At 42.4% G+C, this 20762-nt stretch overlaps 1 protein-coding gene across 8 annotated transcripts in view; it reads left to right on the forward strand.

Annotated features, from left to right (window-relative positions):
- Positions 1-9702, forward strand: part of AGPAT3 (1-acylglycerol-3-phosphate O-acyltransferase 3) — a 90994-nt gene extending 81292 nt beyond the window's left edge. For all 8 annotated transcript variants that reach the window (XM_063181581.1, XM_063181566.1, XM_063181594.1 and 5 more), the window contains 5 exons: positions 551-704; positions 1095-1197; positions 3547-3622; positions 5787-5985; positions 6653-9702. In XM_063181581.1, coding sequence (XP_063037651.1) covers positions 551-704; positions 1095-1197; positions 3547-3622; positions 5787-5985; positions 6653-6741 — 621 coding nt within the window. In that variant the 3' untranslated portion in view covers positions 6742-9702. The remainder of the gene's footprint in view (positions 1-550; positions 705-1094; positions 1198-3546; positions 3623-5786; positions 5986-6652) is intronic.
- Positions 9703-20762: the final 11060 nt, after the last annotated feature.

Consider the following 20762-nt stretch of genomic DNA (forward strand, 5'->3'; position numbering starts at 1 on the left):
CCTAATTGCTTGAATATATAGATATGAATTATATTGAATGTATCTTTCTGATGAATGTGAGGAAGAAAGGCAAAAACAGAATAAACCCTACCAATTAGAAAATCTCAAGACTGAACTTGAGCTTCAAATCTATACATTTTAATGATTCTACAACTGAGAACCAAGGACGAGTCTCTAGGGAAAACAACTAGAAAATATAAGTGCAAAATGTAGTTAGCATTGATTATTTAAATCAAGACTTCCTGCTTGGCAATTGAAATCATGATTAAAATTGACTTGAGTGGATCAATTTCCTAATTTCTGTGCATTCTAAATGCCACAATTAGGGCTGTCTTTTTGTCACCGTAAATTTGGTGCAAGTGTTGTTACCTGTAAAGGTAATGGTAAATGAGCTGGGAGTTGGTGCTTATGCCTCATACTTGGTGAAGAGATTACACAACAGAAGTGTGTGCACATGCATGTTTATCTTGGACAGATTTTCAGTATACTGCTGGATTTCTTTTGATATCTCAAGATGTCCTTAGGGATTTTTTGCTTTTGTCTTGCACAGTTTCTGCTGTACTGTGAAGGAACTCGTTTCACAGAGACCAAGCACCGCATCAGTATGGAAGTAGCTGAATCCAAGGGGTTGCCTAAACTGAAATACCACCTGTTGCCCAGAACCAAAGGTTTCACCACTGCTGTCCAGTGTCTCAGGGGAACAGGTACTGCCAAGTTTTGCAGCACTTGTAATGTGTTATTTAGCACCAGCATAGTCTGCTCTGTTGTTCGTTACAATTAGTGAGCTGGCAGTAATGAGGATCCAGCATGTCAGCTGGTAATTTGTAAATTGCCACAGAACTGTCAGATAACCAGTCTTAAGAAATACTAAAAACCTTTTAATGTTGCTTAGTTCATCAAGTCATCTGGTGTTTTACAGAGCTGGGAGTGTCAGGGGGCTGGTGCAGATAAATGTGATGTGTAAACACAGAACTCTGACACATCATTAATGCAAGGCTTGCACAAGGCTCTGTGCTGTTTCAAGCAAGGATGCCAGAAGGTGCTTGCTAGAATTGCTGCTGTAACAGCTCTGTTTTATCTTTTTTTCCCAACAGTTTCAGCAGTGTATGATGTAACACTAAATTTCAGAGGAAACAAGAACCCATCTTTATTAGGAATTCTTTATGGAAAGAAATATGAAGCAGATATGTGTGTAAGGTGAGCATTTACTGATGGAGGTGAGCCCTAAGATGCATAATTTAGCATGTTGAAGTGTATTCAGATTTTACAGGGTAATTTCCTTTCCTGTATCCACTTCTTGTCCTTCAGCGGTCCCTTGCAGTAAACAGTCTAAAGCTCCTTTACATACCAGTTTCTCTCCCTCACTCACAAGGTTGGATCAGCAGATTAAAAATGTAAAAATGCTGAAATTCAGACATCCTGTGAATGAGGTGGGACCTTGCTCACATTCCTCACTGTTCCTTTGCCTCAAAGAGTAGCTGTTAACACCTAACCCCATGCAGCACACACACATTTGCATGCACACACACCTCTTCTCTTTCTTGCTTTCTCCTTGCTGCCTTCTGCTTCAAAGGCTTCCTTGTGATCATAAAAACTACCAATCCTGTTGAATGTCTTCTCTTCCCTTTTATGTTTGTACCTGAGACATGACCTGGTTATTCTTTCCACAGTTCTTTAGACAGTTTGCTTCTGCTTCTCTGTGGGATTCACCCACCCTTTGGAAAATATTGCTGTACTCTGGTGATGAGGCTGATGCTTGGTTTTGAAAAGTTAAAAAAAAAGGAAAAAGGCTTTTTATTTTTTCTCCTTTCCCCTCTGGCTTTGGGTCTGTGTGTTGCTGCAGCATCCACAACATTTTATTCTCCCAGCTGAAAAGATGACTGAGGAGCTGTCCATGGAGAGGTGGAGTTGCTCATTTGCAAGGGGTTTCATTTTCACTATTTACACTTGCCAAGCATATTCCTGATGAGGAAAGTGAGCAGACAATTTGCCAGCCAGCAAAACAGCTGGTCAGGCAACTCCACCTGTAATTCCACACTGATGGCAAGTGCATGTAGGATATCTAGCTGGATCTGAGGTGCACATGCATGGATGCACATCTGTATAATTATTAATTATCTGTATAATTATTAATTATACACTGAACTGTGGCAGCCTTCAGTTAAATATCCTTTTTTTGCTAATGGAGGTGCAATTTTCTTTCATTTCTTGGAGGGGTAATGGGAGAAAAGAGAAATGTAGTTTTTAATAGAGTTAGAAGATATTTGGGTTTGTAAAAGTCTGCTGCCAGGTAAAATTACTAATTGTACTCTACAAATGGGTGTGCTTAGATAATTAGGTTAAAAATATGTTTGTGGATGGAATGAATGTTCTCAAAGTGCTTTTCTACACTTTTTTCCTGTTTTGGGGAAGAAGCTATGAGAGTAAGGAGACTTTTTACAGACGTTTTGCTGAAAATGGAGCATGTCCTTGTTGTGCCAACAGACTTAGTGTAGCTCAGAGAAGGGAAGCACATAAGCTCTTGTTCTTGGTACGTGCAGACGTAGTTACCTGAGCCCAGGTAAGCAGCTTAGCTCTGCAGGGGATCCAGTCTTTATCCCGACTGCCTCCAGAGGAAATAATCAGGAAATCACCAAATGTGGTTGCTGTGAGTCCCCTCTAGTGGTGACAGCAGCACCACGGCGACTTCACCAGAAAGCTTCCAGCAAAGGACTTTTCACTGAGCTTTTATTGAGCATTATTTATATGAATTGAGCAGCTTCTCTTGTTAGGGCTCATGTAAGTAAATCTGCCAGATCTGGTGTTGCTTATGGGATGCAGAAATCATAAGAAATGTGTTAGAACAAATTCACAGAATCACAGAGGGGCTTGGCTTGGAAGGGTCTAGAAAACAGAAGAAACAGGGGAATGGTTGGCTCTTCACCACTACAGAGAGGCTCTGACAAGGCACTGTTCTCAGTGAGGTCAGGTCAGGGCTGGCAGAATTGTCACACACCCTCAGAACTGTGGGCCTCAGTCTGTGGGGCTGCCGAGACAAAGAGGGACAAGTGCAGTCACTGCAAGTGTTTGCCTTAGAGATGGTAGAAAGTGAACGTTCAGTTGCCTCTCCCATTGCTTCCAAAATTTGGTTTTCACTACCAAAATGCAACCAACAATTACCCTTGGGTTTTCCACTTGCTTGTCTTTTCCCAGCTCTGAGTGCCTCAGTCTGAGCTCACTGGAAATCAGCCAGGGGTGGATCTGGTGAAGGAGGAACAGTGTTTGAATGGGAAATTATGACTTTACTGATGTGCTCTGACACTGACAGGAGCTTGTACAGTTTCTTTTGTCTAAAATAGCACCCAATTCCCAACCTAAAACCTCAGATTTTAAGTCCCAGTTCTCTGTGTTTAAGACCTCTGCCATCAGTGTCATTATTGGCAAAGATTTCTGCCCTTTAGTGAATGGAAGATCTTCCCTAGGAGAGGCATAAAACCAAATACCTGAATTTTCCCTTAATTCTTTTTTTTTTCTTCTTTCCATTTTTTAATCTTTCTACTAAACTAGGAGATTTCCTCTGGAAGATATCCCTCAAGATGAAAAGGAAGCTGCAAACTGGCTTCATAAGCTTTACCAGGAAAAGGTAAATAGCTTTACATTCTTTTCTGCCTTGTGGGATTGCACAGGGGAGTGTATTAAGGCAGTGAGTAATACACACTCCTGCACTGCCTGGAGAGGATATTATGTATAACTAGGCAGCCATCCCTCAAAGTGCTGGAAGGAGCAGGACCAAGGAGCCCCTTGGCAGCAGAGGGCTGGGTGGTGAGGTCTCAAATTGCCAGGAAGCACAATAGAATTCAGAGATATGCCTGAGCTGTGAAAGACTAATAGCAATCCAGTGTCTTTTTACATTTTTCAGCACATGGATCTCTGTCATGCATTTCTAAAAGCTCCATTTTCCCTGTGGGTGTTTTTAGGCACTTGAGAAGAGTGATAACTGTCTGTCAGGGACAGCAGGTCCCAGCTTTCAGCTGCAATTGTTCTTTGCTTTCATTTTTCCTCCACTGTCACTTTCCTTCTGCCTCCTGCTAATACTTCTGCAGCGGTGTGTGACATGGCACAGACAGTCCCTGGGAGCTGCTGCCAGGGACTGATAAAACACGTGCCCAGCATGCCTTCAGATGGCTCAGAGCTCTTCCTTGTGTCACTTCTTTTTCTAACCTTAGATGGTTAGAAAAATCCATTTTTCTCTTCCACTTTAACACTTCTCAACCAGATTTAACACTTCTGTGGGGAATAGGAGAGAGCTGTAATTGTTGTCCAGCCCTAAGTGGTGGATTATTGAACTGGAAAAGTGTATCTTGATTTGCTGATCTTTGTGGGAACACAGCAGAGCACAGAAAGTTTAAGTATCCTGGGCTTTCCCCAGCTATGATGACCTGTGCTGCAGCATTGCCAGGCTTATGCTCAGTCTCTAGGTAGGCAGCAAATTGTTCTGAGTTTCATTTTATTTATTTCAACTAATTTGTTTGAGTATCCGAACTCTGATTCAGTTAAGGAGAGAGGTTATCTTACAAAGAGCAGTAGCTCATCATCTTTTCCCCCCACCTCCCCTTAGCAGGTCTGCAGAACCAAAGAGTCCTTGAGGTTGAGAAAGGCTTCTAAGAACAGAGTCCAGCTGTCAACCCAACACCATGTTCACCACTAAACCATGTCCTCAAGGGCCAAATCCATAAAATCCATAGGGTTTTTTTGAACACTTCTAGGGATGATGACTCCACCAGTTCCCTGGACAGTCTTACTGCTTTACAACCCTTTCCATGAAAGTTTTTTTTTTCCTAATGTCCAATCTAACCCTCCCCTGGTGCAATGTGGCACCATTTCCTCTCATCCCTCCTGATGCTGGCTGTGCCTCTGTTCAACTTTGTTGTGAAGTGTTGACAGGGAGGTATTGCTTATGGACATAGTATTATACATATTGATCTTAGTGTTAGCAATACTTTGTAACTGGAATCCTCTCATTCCATTTATTGCAGTGATTTTGTAACTGGAATCCTCTTCCTGCACAGAGGATGTGTCCTCCAAAGGCTGGTTTTGGCAAGGAATGCCTTGCACTTCTCAGCCTTTTGTAAGGGAAAATAAAAAAAAAAAAAAAAGAAAGAAATAAAAACAAGAAATAGCTGAACTTGAGCCATCCTTGGTAATGGCATGGAAACCTTAAAGAGCAGTTTTACAGACTTGAGGGAAGGTGGTGGGCACCTTGTTCCTTTGAGTGATGTGTTCCAGGATTTTTGCACCTCTGCAGCTCAGCTTGGGCTGCAGGGGCTCTGTTGCAGGGCTGGGATTGGGGCTGGTGCTGTCTCTGCTCTCAGCTCATTCCTTGCCCTCCCTTCCTGGCTCTCCATACAGAATTTTTCTGCTTTGCTGAATCATGCTGACCTTTCTGGAAGAAAAAACAGGAAGGAAAAGCACCCAGCTAAGAGGGTTGGTAGAGTCTGAACTGGTCTCTGGCCTGAAGCTGCCCTAAATTCTTAAGCAATTTACAGGCAAGATGAAGGTATTTGGTAGTGCAGAGGATGACAAGGTTTCAGTTTTTGATGATGCCAAAATTGCCTTCAAAAGGCTTAAAGGTCACTTGGATGGTCAACATAAATGCCCAAATAAGTGACAGCAGATGGAATTGGATGCTGTGCACTCTGGATGAGTTTGTAGCACAGATGCTGTCCTGGATGTTGTCCTGGAGCTGGCTAATCTTGGGCTGCTTGGTGCAAACATTAAGAACTCATTTTCTTTTCTCTTTCCCCCAGGATGCTTTGCAAGAGATGTATAATCAGGAAGGCATATTTCCTGGCAAGCAGTTTAAACCTCCTAGGAGACCATGGACTCTCCTAAACTTTCTTTTTTGGGCCACAGTTCTCCTCTCTCCTCTCTTCACATTTGGCTTTGGAGTTTTTGCAAGTGGATCGCCTCTCCTTATCCTTGCATTCCTGGGACTTGTAGGAGCAGGTAATAAAAGCAGAGAAGATGCTAAGCCCAGTGTGACATAGAACAGGATCATTTACCTCTAAAAAGTTCTGTGTATTAATTAATGAGAACGGGGCTTGCAGGAAAATATTTGGAGCTCACTCATTAGTCTTTCTGTTGTACAGCATTTTTATTGTTTCAAAAGCTTTAATCTGGCCAAATTTGCCTGCATATATTAAGCAAAAACTGTAGTGGTAGTAAATGAGTCGTGTAGCCCATTATTATGGTGCCTGAAGAAAAAAATATTTCACTGGACAACTTCTCTGTGAATTAAAAAAAAAAAAAAAAAAAAACAACAAAAAACAAAACCACCAGCACAAACAAAAAATACATAAATACCACCAAATTTCCACCCCTCAGCCCCACAACAAAAGAACCCTAGCAATAAAAGAAGGGGAAGAGGGAGGGGATGTGCTTCAATGTTCATGCTACATGTCCTGTTAACCAAGAGAAGCAGTAATTATATTTTTAAATCTGGATTGTCCCTCTCTTTGAGTGTCATTTGACCTGTGATCCTGTGCAGCCTCATACAGCACAGTGTGGTCACTGCTGACCTGGGGATTGGGTTCTGCTCGTGTGCTTACATGTAACTTCCTGGGTGCTTGGACTGCTTTTAATGTGCCTCTCATTTCTCTGTTATATTTTAAAGCTTCCTTTGGAGTTCGTAGACTGATAGGAGTAACTGAAATAGAAAAAGGCTCCAGCTATGGCAACCAGGAATTCAAGAAAAAGGAATAACTGACGGCTGCAGATCAGCACATATAACCAGACTATGGTATCCGATTAACTTCAGTTAAAAAACAACAACAAACACTTAGAAACTATCTTTTTCTTAATAACTGATGACTAATATTAATGAATAAAACTTGAGCCAAGAATGAAGAAGTTGGAGGCATCGACTGAAGAGAATGCACCAACCTTCTGCCTGTTCAAGGATTACTGTAGTCAAGCTGTGGGAGAAAATCTGGGGTGGGGTGGAAGAAGAAACTGATTTTTCTTGCTTTGTTGGGGGACTTGGGGTGGGGGAGAAAAGAGGGCATTGGCCATGGCCACGTGTATCCAGATGACTGAAAACTGGTTTCTGTCAAGAGCACTACACTCACTTTTACAACAGGAGCCATTGAATGTTTCCTCTTGCTAAAGCCAACGTAACATTTATTGATTTCCAACTTCTCTTACTAATGAGCCAGGAAAAAACACCCTCCTTAAATGAATTGACAGGTGTTCATTGGGTTAGAGTCTTTTTGGCTGTGTTGTCATGGCTACAGATGAAATCCTGTTTGTATGTTACACTGACACTTTTTATTTTCAGGCAACATCTTAAGACTTCTGTAACGCAGGAGAAGGGATAGTGGAGTTTGGAAGCTGTGTGTTATCCATCAGCACATCCCATAGAACAGATCCAATAGGATAACACTCCCATCCTATCTCCTGCTAACTGCTCAAGGCTGTTTGATTTCTAAATATTACTTCAGTCCTGAGTGCTGTTTGCCCCATTCCACATCAAACATGTTCCATAATTTTGAATCTGTTTGGGCTCGTTTGGTTTTTTTTTTTAATTAGTGGTTGGCCGTGGGATTTAGAGTTGTATAAAGAAGGAAAATTTTCAATTATCTTTTTATTTCTGTTTGCATCTCTCATTACCAAAGTCCTGTTCAGCCAACCTCTCTCAGTAAACTGGGAGGCAGCACTAGAAATCAGCACAATAGTTTTCAAAATGTCTTCTTTCGTAAAAAATGTGAAAAGGAAAGGTCTGTAGCAGTCAAATTTTGAATGCTGGTATCTCTTGAACTTCTGATGAGAGTTTCAGCATGGATTGAGATGGGGCCAGGACTTTACCCTGTGTGTGTCAGGATAGGGTGTGCTGCTCTTCTGACTTGATCATGCTTTAGATGTTTATGTGAAGTTTTTTGCAAGGTGAGCTGCGCTGTTAAAGCATTAGAAAGAGTATAAGGTCTCTTCAGGGATTTTAATTATCTTTAGTTTTGCTTGTTGACATTTTGGTCTTTTTCACTGAAAATTAGAGCTCAGAATCATGTCTGTACCTGTCTCCCTTTTTTCCTTCCTTCCTTTCCTTTTTTTACAAACGCACATTTGGAGGTTTCTGTAGGTTGCTGCTGTATGCATAGCTGGGGAATTATTTGCAAACAGATGGTAACTATACCTGTATGTTCAAGTCTGAAGGTCACAATCTGCATTTGGCTGCTCACAGAAGTGGGTGAAATGAGTTGCAGATCTACAGCTGAGGGCAGAAGCTAACCCTCAGGGTCTGTATCTTTAACCCAGCTGCCACTAGAATATTTATCTCACTTTTGTAAAGAGCAGATTTTATCAAAGCACTGGTTGTTGTTTTCATCTGTGCTCCAGTAACTAAGATAAGAGAGTAATAATTTACCTTCTTTCCGAATTTGCTCTTAACTGTTGGAATGTAACCTCTTCTCCCACAGGTTTTTCTGTTTTCAAACACTGGAAGAGCAATTTTGTAACTTAGAAAAATATTTTACTTGGGGTCATTAATCACTTGTTCTGTCATGCACTTGATTTTTATTTGTGGTCTTTTCAACAAGAGCATTTGAAGGCTGACCTGAGTTCTGTCTGTCTCCTGTTAGATTCCACCTTGCTGAATCCTTGTACCCAGACCCCCAACGTTAGTGTCATTGTCCCCTCAATAAATCTTCCCTAAGAGAGGGGCTGCAAATCTGTTGCAAATGTTAGTGGGATTTGAAATATGCTTTGGGAACTGAGGAGAGCAGAGCCTAGCCATAACTCTGTTTTTCTTGCTGGATGTTTTTGTAATTTTTCTTCAAGTACAGTCAGATATCCAAATGCTGATAAAGTTAACTCTGGCTTTTCCCTGTTTTTAACCAGAGGACTGAGAACAGTGGGGGGTTCTTTTTTTTTTCTTCTTTTTTTTTTTTTTTAACTAATTCAGTAATGGGTATAGTTCTTGCTTCCTAGAAAGATGTTACAAATGCTGTATACTTGCTTCCTGAAGATGATATTGAGTATATATAAATTGTACTGGCTTAGCAGAAGAGGCTTGCTAAGCAGGCTGACCATTGACTATGTTTTATACTTACATTTTGAGCAGTATATTAATGGGCATGACAAGAATTTCACAAAATAAATCCCTTCTTAATGCTGAGAAGAGGGGAGCTGCTTAGAGGAGAAAGGAATTAATAGCCTTTCTCTTTACAGGATCCTTTTCTCCTCTTAGTGCATGTAACTCCCTATTCAGGATCATGGGATTAGTGCATGTACATCAAGGGGAGAATAATCAACATTTCATATTTTCTTATCATAACTTATTGGTCATGCTTTCTTTTTGAAAATATAATAAATACATCATCAGATACTTAAATTTTGCTCTTCTAAACAGACATATCAGTAACACTTGAAAAACTGAAACTACAGCAGTGCACAAAACAGTACAAAACCAACACGAATCTCTTCATTTTGAATTTTCTCTCTCAAATAGGGGTTTTTATACTCGCGCGCGCACACGTACACAGAGTATGTATCAATTAAAATGACTGGAAATAGCTGAAGTTAATGTCACTAATGAAGATTAGCAGGTGGATTGGATTGGAAAAGTGAGCATAGATTTTATATCTTATTTTCTTCTGGTTTAATAGAGCATAGCTTGTATATTTGACTACCAAGCCCTTTAAGAGCAATAATAAACAAAAATATATCATGTTTTTCGTCTTTTGCTTTTCAACCATGCTAGGTTTAATAAACTTACAGCTGTGGGAGTGTTTTTTCTCTCCACCTTTCAGAATTTTCATTTATTGCTTCTTTGTTTGGAGTAAATAGAGTTTTGCAGTATGGACTTGCAAGCTGACTGCCATGGAGTTCAGCATTGACTCCGAAGAGGAATGGTTCTCAGACTAACATGGACAGATGATAGACGTGTGCTCTTGGCCTTGGCAGCACTTGTCATTGTCACCAACAGCAATGGTGCTGCTCTCCAAGTGGGATTTGCAGTTCCAAAGGAGCATCACGTTGACCTACAGCTGAGAACCTGGTGAGAGAGCTTGGGGACTGCTGGCATCTCTGAGTTAGGAAGGCACAAAGAGCTGATGCTGAAGAAGGATGTGGTATCCAGAGGCCTTGGCTTGGTAGGATTACAGTTCTCTCTTGCTCATTGTGGGCTGAATGTGCTCTTGCAATTGACTTTGCATCACTGAGCAAAATATCTGTCTCTGGCACAAAGAGCATGGGCAATGTTCCTTTGTTCTGCTTTAACTTATCTTGAAGGGCTCTACACTTAATTGCTGACCAATGAATCTGACTGCTGCCTGTGTCCTAATTGCCTGGTATTCACAGGAAAAGTGGGTGTGACTGCTCACTTCCACGTGGTACCTCTTGTCTCCATCACTGATGTCTGTATATTTGCTCACCTCTATCCTTTGCAGATGGTTTGGTTACAACCTCTTAGCAGGAACTCGGAGCTCTCCAGTTCAGCCAGTCCTACAGCACCTGTCTCACATGGCTGGGGTTTTCTCTTCCTGAATTTTGGCACTGGTTGACAGGTCTAGGTCTGAAGTGACAGGGTGGTGTTTGTGTAACATGATAATGCAGCTTGGCTGCTTCAAAGCAAAACTTTTAGCAGGGAAGAGAAGAGGCCTCCCTCACACAGGCATCTCTGGTGAAAGGGAGCTGGGACAAGGTTTTTACTAAGAGCTGGAATAATGAGAAAGCAAGGGAGTCACTGCCCATGGGATATTTGCTGAAAGTACTGCTTCTGTCTTGGGACTACCCCAAAACCTGGTTCTGCATCATGTACCTTTTGAAGAAATGTGGGATTGGAGACTGTTAATAATGCTGACTTGATGCTACACAGAATGTTTCAGATTGAAGACACAATCTGATGTATTTTGGCATCTTGGAGAAGTATTTGCTAAGAATCTAAAGCCAGACTGGGGCAGACTTCACCCAAGTGTTTCATGCAGATGCTGGAGGCCAACACAGATCAAATTGAGGAATCCATTCCTTGATCTCCTTTGAAGATGGGATACAGCAGGATAGCTCACAGCATCTCCTGGATGCCATGTGCTTCTGTCCCTGGTGTGAAGGTTCTGATTCCCAGCAGATGATTGCTGCAAGTTCTGCTGTGTGCCTGCACAAAGAAGCTCATCCCTGTGATGGGAATGCTGAATTTGTACTCCCACCCAGTGTGTCACAGCCACTTGTTCCCATATTCCTGAACCTTCTGATCATAACAGGCAGCTCCAGGGCTGCTGGTGCTGAGTGAAGCTGGGATTTGAAGCAGGTGACAGCCCTGCTGGGAGCTGTGAGGGAGGAGGAACACAGCTGGGAGGAGCAGGACACTGACAGGTCCGGCCAAATTCTTGCTCTGAGAAAACTGAGTGATCACCAGGAGCTTTGCAAAGCAGAGACAACTATGTGAGAGGCAAGCTTTGACTAATGTGGATGTGAGACCTCTGTGTAACAACTTACACAATAACCCTTGCCATGTTCACGTGATTTGGGTCAGAATTCCTCCTGAGGGCTTGTTTCAGATGGGGACTCTCGTTCTGCCCTGTTTATCTTTAAGGCTGGTTTATCTGATTGTCTCTGCAGCAAGATGCTTGCAGGCTGTTGGTTGTGTGTTATTTACCTGCTGTGGTTTGGAGTGAGAACATTCTAGAAATCAGCGTTACAGGGTCTGTGCCACGTGTGTTAGCCACCAGGAAAAGTCATGAAAATATTTCATACTTCAGAATTGGGAAGACATGGGATTGGCATCTAAGATAAACGTGTTTCTCTGATCCTTGGCCTCTCTAGGCTTTTAGAAAGCTGTCTGTGTTTCTTAAAATGTTATACCTGTAGTTACCTGCCACTGTTCAGTTTTTGAAACTGTAAAGAAAGATTATTTGTGCACTTTCACTGTTGAGAGCACTGGAGTGCAGATAGTCTATTTCTATAAACCACTAGCAGAAGCAGCATTTTATCTTTTTAGGAAAAAAGTGAATTTTAAAATTAGACACTTCAGCAGCAATCAGAATATAATAATACTTTTAAAATTTAAATTAGAAGTATTCCTCAATGTGGGAGATACCACTACCAATTTTCAGTCTCACACAACTTTTTTCATTTTGGCCAGCATGCATTCTTAAGGAAAACACGCCGAGTTACAAATTACTAAAATACAATTTACGAAGGAAGGAAGAGTAGGTAGCAGAGCCTGATCAGGAATTAACTTTCACACCCCAAGGCATGAGCGGGTTCTGTGTACCTCCTTTATTCCGTGCATGTGCATCTGTGCAGAGAGCCGAGCTGTGTCCCCTCGTGTCCCTTTGCTTCAGCTGTGTCCGAGCTGTCCCTTGTGACATCTGAATGCTGAACTCGCCTGAACGGCGCCTCGCTCACTCCTCAGATCACCAGCAAGTACTGTAGCTTTAATCCAAACCTTCTCTCCGAGGAAAATCACCCTCCTGGAGCTGATTGATGTGTTGCAAACCTGTCATTTCCTGGAGGGAAGTGTAAGTCACCAGATGATCATTATTAGCCAAATCTAACGAGTAATAAAACTGTATACAGGGTATGCATTTACTGTGCATGTGTATATATTTTTGTACATTTTTACAGTTGTTTCCTACACTTGATTTTATGATGTTCAGAAGAAGTGTGTCTGAATCTGGTGAAAAACAAGAAGCTATTAAAACCCAACCCTGTCACCTACTGTAGTTTTTACAGAGAACCGTGCCCAAACAAACACGCAGATTTACAGTGCTATGCAAATTTTACTTTGTAAGTTGTCTCTTAAATTTTGCTTAAGTAGTTTACGCTGTTTTTACTGGGCTTTCAGAAAAAAGATGAACGCAAAAGCCTCGTCTTGTAAAATAAAATAGCTTTGGCTGTGTGAAAGTACTGTATATTAGAATCTCATTCATGCTTTCAGTTTATTTAACTGTATGTGATTTTGTACATACTGTGATGGAATAGAGGGGGTTTAATTGTGCTTGAATGAAGTGGTGACTGCCCAGCATCTGGCTTTTTTCCAAGTGTTTAGTGATCAGCCCATAATGTCACTGAGAGATCTGCATCCTTTTCCTACTTACCACTTTGGTTTTTGTAACTAAACATGTACTAAGGGCTATTTTCTTTTTGCTTTGGTTGGTTTAATTTCCATTTATGCTTTTTGGTCTCAGTCCTGCAAACTGACCCATGTGAGTGCCACATGTCTGCAGCAATTACTTGGATGGATCATTTGTGGGGATGGGAGGCAACAAGATTAACCCTGTGGGCATTCCCTGCACAAAGCCAGTCCTTGAGAACTGCAGAGGGATGGTGCACTACTGAGGTACTTATAGCAGCAATGTATAAAATTTTGTATGGCTCCTCCAAAAGATCAGAATAAGGAAGGAGGCATCTTCCTTTCCTGAAGAATCCTCCAAAGTAACCCCAAAGCTGTATAATCTGAGACTGCAGCAAGGTACACAGAGATGCTGTAGATTAAACCAATTTTTCAAATCTGACATCTTTAAAGTTTTTATTTTTCACTAGAAGATAAAGCACTTCCTCCTGTGTACACAACATTATACACTGTACCATGCTTTGTCCCCTGGACCATCAGGTCTTCTTTAGCCTATGTGTCAATATCACATTCCTGGGTCATCTTTTTGCTACCCTGAAAGCACTGGGTCCTTGGTTTCTCCTGTAGGTTTTCTCTTCCCTGATCTGTTCCCCTTTGAACAGTCTAGGTTGGGCTGAGCTGCCTTAAAATGACAGATGAGTGGTGTCATGTGTCACTGCGTGGGAGGACCTACTTTTTGTGGAGAGGATGGGCTTCCATTCTAAGAGTATGCAAGCAGAAACTTTCCTTGTCTTCCTTTTGAGTTCTCATGAATACAGCTTTTCTTACCTCAGTGCCTCTGTTGGATCTCCTTGCATCCATAATTCATTTTTAGAGGGAGATTATTTTGATCTGGAACCAACTGGTGTCAGACATCACAACCACACCTGTGAGAAGCAGTCAGCAGTGGGGTTTATGGGCAAGGGGAGGTCAGTGGGGCAGTGTGGCACTGCAGTGTTTGACAGCTAGCACTGTGTAAGGGAGCTGTGGAAATGGAAGAACACGTTTGCTCTGTGGATGAAGGCATGGGGAATGTTGTTGGGTGGTTTGTTTCTGTGCTAAGCAGTCCCACATCACAGTGACCTTCAGGCTGTGGGAGCTTCTTACACACCCTCTCTTTAAGTTGCAAACACTCTTGGAGGCTGCTTGTGGTGGAGGCATTTTCTGCGTGTACTTTCGTCTCACTAATTCCACTCTTTTTCTTCCAACACTGCATTAATATATTTGGGAAAACAGCCTGGAATTCCATAGAAGCCATGCTGTGTTCTCAACACCAGATACAATCAGCTGCTGCACTGGGAGCAAGTTCAGAGTTCAGATGTGCCAACCTCCTGAGTGCTGTGGTGGGCAGAGGGCTTCTGGGGTGAGGAACAGGCTGATGCACTTTCTACAACTTCTAAAACCGGAATCCATTCCTGAGAGGCCTGACAGAATGCCTCTGTGAAACAAAACTTTGTGTAACAGGATTTTGTAGGTAGATAAATGTTAATAGTTGTGGTGTGGGTTAATGAAATGTTCTCCTGGATTTCATCACATCCTATATCGTATATCAGAGTCCAGTGCTCTCTGCCCAGCTTCTTTTAGCCATCCCACACATGGAGGGGATAATATTTAATTCCCCCTTCTCCATGTGTGACTTGGGGAAGTATTTAGACCACCAGTTGATCCACTGAGCTGTTGATCTGAATCAGAGTCCACCCCTGATGCCTGTTGTGCAGAGCTGAAGTCAGCTTGCAGTGCCACAGCTATGTCACTGCAAGATGACTTCAGCTCTGCACAGCAGGGACCAGGGGCCCTTGCTGTGTCACGCCCCACAGAAGGGACCTTGGCAGCCCTGAGAGGTGGGGCTGGTGGGAACTTCATGAAGTTCAACAAACTGAAGTACAAAGTCCTGCACCTGCATTGGGGCAGTCCCAGACACACCTACGGGTTGGGTGGGGAAAGAATTGAGAGCAGCCCTGCAGAGAAAGAACTGGGGGTGAAAAGCTGAGGAAAAACTCAACAGGAACTGGCAGTGAGCACCCACAGCCCAGAAACCAACCCTGTCCTGGCTTCCAGCAAAAGGAACTTGGGCAGCAGGTCCAAGGAGGAGATTCTCCACCTCTACTCTACTCTGGTGAGACCCCACCTGCAGTGCTGTGTCCAGGTCTGGTGTCCCCAAGATAAGAAGGATATGGAATTGTTGGAACAAGTCCAGAGGAGGCCACAACATTGATAAGAGGACTGGAACGCCTCACCTTTGAAAACAGGCTGGGAAAGCTGTGGCTGTTCAGCATGGGGAAGAGAAGGTTGTGTGGAGACCTCAGAGCACCTTGCAGAGTCTGAAGGGGCTGCAGGGAAGCTGGAGAAGGACTCTTTGTCTGGAACTGTGGTGACAGGACAAGGAGTGATGGGTACAAACCAAAAGAGGAGAAATTTAAGTTAGCAGTAGAAAGAAATTCTTTACTGTGAGGGAGGCCTTGGCACAGGTTGTCCAGGAAGGTTGTGGATGCCCCATCCCTGGCAGTGTTCCAAGCAAGGTTGAATAAGGCCTTGAACAATCTGGTCTACTGAGACATTCATCATCAGAACCAGATGATCTTTAAGGTCCATTCCAACCTCTTAAAATTCTATGATTCCGTTATTCATCCCCCACATGTATCGTCCTTACTGATCTCCACTGAGGCTTCTCTCCTGCCAGGGGTTACATAAATACCATATATGATAGCAACACATGAGATCTGTGCACATATAGAAGTCCCCTATACTGCCAACATCATCACATCCTGCTGTGATTAAGGTTTGTGCCATGATGAGGCTGCTGGGGCTGGAGCTGGAGTTGTGACACCTGAGCTGGAGTAGGCATTTCTGCTCTCCACTGGAGAGACAAAGCACGTTGCTTCCCAAGGCATTTAAGAAAGCAGAGCGCCAAAAGCAGGTGTCCCTGTGCCACCTGTGGTCACTGTGCAGACATGGCACATGACTGAGGGCATACAGAGAGCTCACTCTGAGGACAGGCTCTTTTATTCTGCTGTGGCTTGTGGCATGAAAATGAACTGCCTTTGTTTTTCGTCTTGCCGATGTTGGGCAACATTTGCAGAAGCCAAATTCAACGCTAGCCTAGTTTGACATCTCTTTTTCACTTTTCCAATGAAATTACAAGTATTTAAGTGCTAGGGGTTGCTCCATTTATAAGGAAAATCGGTAGAAGAAAGAAACGAATCAGTTTAGGAACATCTACAAATCTCCTCCCACCTTTGCCACAATGAAACATGAATTCCACAAGTATTTTCAGGAAAATGTGAATTCCTGTTTGCTTCCTATCGGGTCAGAGCTCCTTGTCAAAGGTAGGAGATTGCTGCCCTTTGTCTCTGTGCAGCAAAGCTGCTTTGTAGGTGATAAGTGTAGGGTCCACTCTACCACAGAGCTGAGCTGATCCCCTGAAGCTCCCTGGGAGAAAATCCTTCTCACTGAGGTTACTCCTCTCTTCACACAGCTGCTGCAAGTGTTGTGTTTCACCAAACAGGGCTGACTTCTTTTAGGCACTTCTTTCTCCCAGCTGTGAAAGGCTTTACTTTAAGCAATTGCACAAAACTGAAGTACAGGGAAAATACAATTGATACTGAATGGGCAGACAAAACTCTTTCCTGATTTGCTGCTTTCTTCTCATGCTTCACCTAGCACATAATAATGTAATTCCCATCATTTACAAAGTTTTAGGGCAAAATTCTGATTTTTTAAAAAATGTAATTGTTTTCTGTTATTTAAAAAATTGAATGTTTTCAATACAGAGCATTACAGTGGCATAATCTGTCAGAAGGATGCACTACTTGCTGTCAGCAGGTAGGTTCAGAGCAAGACTAACTGAACACAATAAGAGTTTACCTGGCAAATCACACGTTTCTTTTCTGATTAATTTAAGGATGGAGAAGACCTCAAACTGTTAAGAAATGCTTTTATGAAAAGGCTTTTGAATATTCTTCTGCTGTGAGATGTGGACAAGACACAGCCCTGTGCTGCAGACTGGAACTCTGTATTTTTGGGGAGGGAAACTTGCTCACACCAGGGTTAGTTCCCTGCTAGATGGGAACAAAGAAACCACATCCCCCAGCACCCCTGACCCAGAACTCCAGTAAGATTAGAAAGGCAGGCAAGGGAAATGTGCAAATTTGTTATTTCCTGAGAGTGTGCACTCTTTTGCTGGCAGTCATGCAGGAAGGCAGCTGGGCTATCTAAATTAAGTAGTGCACATAATGGAACATAAATTATTGCTGTTAACTCCAAAGCCATAACATGGTTAGGGAGAACAAATTGCACAGAAGCAATCTGGGGGGGGTTTGCTTACTCTCAAAGGGATCTCAGTGGAGTAACCTCTGGAGCTAATGTTAGGTCTGGGAATTTTACAGGCACTAATAGGATTTAGGCACATGACTTCCTTTTCAGTCTGATGGGAGTCAGTGTTTAATTCCCCTGGGCTCCTCACAGATTTCAGCACAGGTTCAGAAGTGTCACCCAAACAATCAGTACACCCAGATTTTCCCTTCTGTCTTCCCCAGACCAGGAGATTTGCTATTCCACCCATCAGAAGGGTAAAGGGCCTTGTACTTGATGTGCAACCTGTGACAAAACAATACTCACTCCCACTCAAGAGACAAAACATCATAACTATATAGCACCTTCACAAAAATGAAATACCAGAATTTTGTTGTTCCACTTGCAAGAGGAAACCTCATTTCTCAGCAGCTCACTCGAGCTTAGTTTTACTCAGCTTCAGTTCGGTGTTCACGGTGAGGCTCTCAGTACCTTTGTGTCCTCAGGCACAGCTGAAAAGGACTAACAGGGTGTTAAGAGCAGTGAAGGTTTGTTTGCAGTGCTGCTACAGGATCTGGATCTGAGCAGCATCATCTGTTTGAAATATTTGCTGTATTATTTTGGGGGAGGGGGGGGGTCAGAGCAAGAATTAATGAGAGATTTCATTGTCCTTTCTCTCCTATCAATGATATATTTTGTTTTACAGCTGTCTCAGTAGCTTTATTCCTAAGGGCACCAGGGTCTAATAGGATCAAAGCCTGGAATAGAAACCTGTAGTGGAAATATCCTTTGTGGCCTGGATGTCTTTATGATCTCAAAACTTATACTACTGCTGAGTCTCTGGTTGTTTAACTCTCCTCTTTCTCCATGAAATCACACATACCCTGTCAATTTAACCCTCTGAGAGGGTCCTGGTGTCATGGCAGGACACAAAAATAAAAATAAGCATCCTGAAGGGGAGGATTCTCACCAGAATATTTATTTCTATGCTTATTATGAATGGCTTTCTGGGCCTCTTCTTCAGACTTCATTATTCTTGTAGTACTTCAATTTTGCCACCCAGGGAGGACCTACCTAAGATAAGCTTGCAAGGGAATCTAATTTCTAATTAATAATGCATTTTAATTTAACAATTAATAATTTTACATTCTAATTCGGAATTGAGCTTTCCCTTGATGAATGTAGAGAAGAGTATTTAAATAATGGTGTAATTCACTCTAAGATTCCCTCCTTCCTTATTCCCATCAGTTTTACATTATCCTGTGGACATGTGAGCTCTTCCTCAGGGGTGTGATGGGCAGAGGTTAAACAATCATCCTTAGATGGTCCTTAGAATAGATCCTTATTGTCTAGAAAATTGAATTAGAAATTTTATGATCTCATTCTTACAGACCTCAGTACTCTTCAGAAGCTACTCCTAAGAAGGACAATAAATGAAATAACAACCCAGAACTACTATGATAGGTTTGCACAAAAGCATAAATAGTAATGGTGTATTTTAATAATGTTTCCTGTGTTTTTTAAAGTGACCACACATCTATGTTTTGAATTGCGTAGTAAGTAAAAATGAATAGAAATTAATATATCCTGGAGAAAAGAGTTGTCAGTCCCCAGCTGAGAATCCAGGTGCAGACTGCAGAGTACAGCTGATAAAATAACAGTGAATTACCTTGTGAGCTGGGAGCTCTCTGGCTGTGCACAGATTAAAGACACTGTGCTCTCTCCATGCCCACTTTCCTGTGTCTGGTGGTGAAATCACCTTGCTGGTGGCGGTACCAAAACTCCTGCAAGTGAGTTGAACATGGAAACATCCCATGGGGGTGTCCCCCTGTTAGCCTTCAGAAACACATAATCACAAAAATGATTATGTTGGTGCTTTTTAATAAGAGCTCTGGGAATCAGGGGTATTTTCCACCCAAATCTGACTCTGACCATACATATGAGATGATCATATTTTTACATTCTATCACTATATAATTTTCATGTTAATTATTAAACTTATATTGTTCTATTGTATACATAGATTTCAACCAAGCACAGCCCCCCTTAAATTTCCAACATAGTTTCTCATGATTCTTCTTATGATTATATAATAATTATATTTAATTACTAAACAATCATTACATCTAAAAATTAGATCATTTAGCATACTGCTTACGCAGGTGCAGTGATCTGAGAACACACAAAGCCTAACATTTCAGAGTCTATTTTAACATTTTCCCAGGGCCTCACTATCACCCCTTTTCCAAACAACAGCCAGTGGTCAGTTGTTATCTTATGCATCAAGAGTTCTATTGTCATTATAGTGCAAGGACTCCATATCACCAGAGTTTCCACCAGAGTTTCATACCTCCTCAGTGTTTCTCATAGGCACTGACTGTTCCTGGTCCTTGCAGCAGCCATCTGACTCCACTTCCCACCAATCCACTCTTTTATACCACGGTTCTTATTGGCCACAGGTGTGGCCTGTTAACATCAGGCCTGCTCCTAATCTTTAGTAATTGGTTCAGCTGCAACTCCTTAATGGGGTAAAATTACTTTCTATACTACCTTCACTTTCTTATATTGTATCCCCTTACATTCAAACGTGTACCTTCCTGTGCTTTTAACTCCTCTCAGGATAGGGTAACTTTCCAGACAAACAACCTTTTTCTTCTAAGGTCTCCAGTCTCCAGAGGAAGTTCAGAATTATGTTGGGGTGTGACTGTCCTGGGACTCTACCTTGGGCTCTCTGCCACTCATACTCGTGGCATAAATGAGAATGAAACTCCTGACACAAACCTCTCTCATGAGTGAGGAGAATTATTTCCATTTTCACAGTTTGAGCTGATGTTCTCATGACAGCTACCACAGCTCCATGCTCAGCAGGGCTGGATTTCAGGGCAAAGGTGGGTGCTCAGGGAGCAGAGGCAGGTGATACAGAGAAATAGCATCCATTTCTCTAAAAGCCAGGGAGAGTGCTGGATGCTCTCAGTTTGAATCTTGCTGTTCAAGACCTGCTAGTTAGCCCTGTGCCTCCCTGCTGGCAGATTAAATGTTTCTGTTTTGCAGCTTGGGTCTATCCTGAAAATAGTCCAGAGTTGCAGGAACTCCTGGGGCTTGAGGGCCTTCTCTGCCTGCTGGCACCTGACCTTGTTTCTGCCCATATTGGTTGAAAAGTTGTTTGGATTTCAGGGAGCTCTGAAAGGCTCCAAGATCACTGCACTATTTCTAGTTAGTTACTAAGCATGTTTGAGTGGCTTGGGAAATGGATCTAAATGACATGTTGGGGGAGAAGAAAAGGAGGCAAGGGCAGTGGTAGCTCAGCTGCAGATTGAATTCCTCTGGTGTTCAGAATTAGCTTGGAGTAAGGGCTGTCACATCTGCTTTTTCCTCCTCTTTCTCTTAC

The sequence above is a fragment of the Melospiza melodia genome, chromosome 2 (assembly GCF_035770615.1).
Source record: "Melospiza melodia melodia isolate bMelMel2 chromosome 2, bMelMel2.pri, whole genome shotgun sequence".
Taxonomy (NCBI): Eukaryota; Metazoa; Chordata; class Aves; order Passeriformes; family Passerellidae; genus Melospiza; species Melospiza melodia.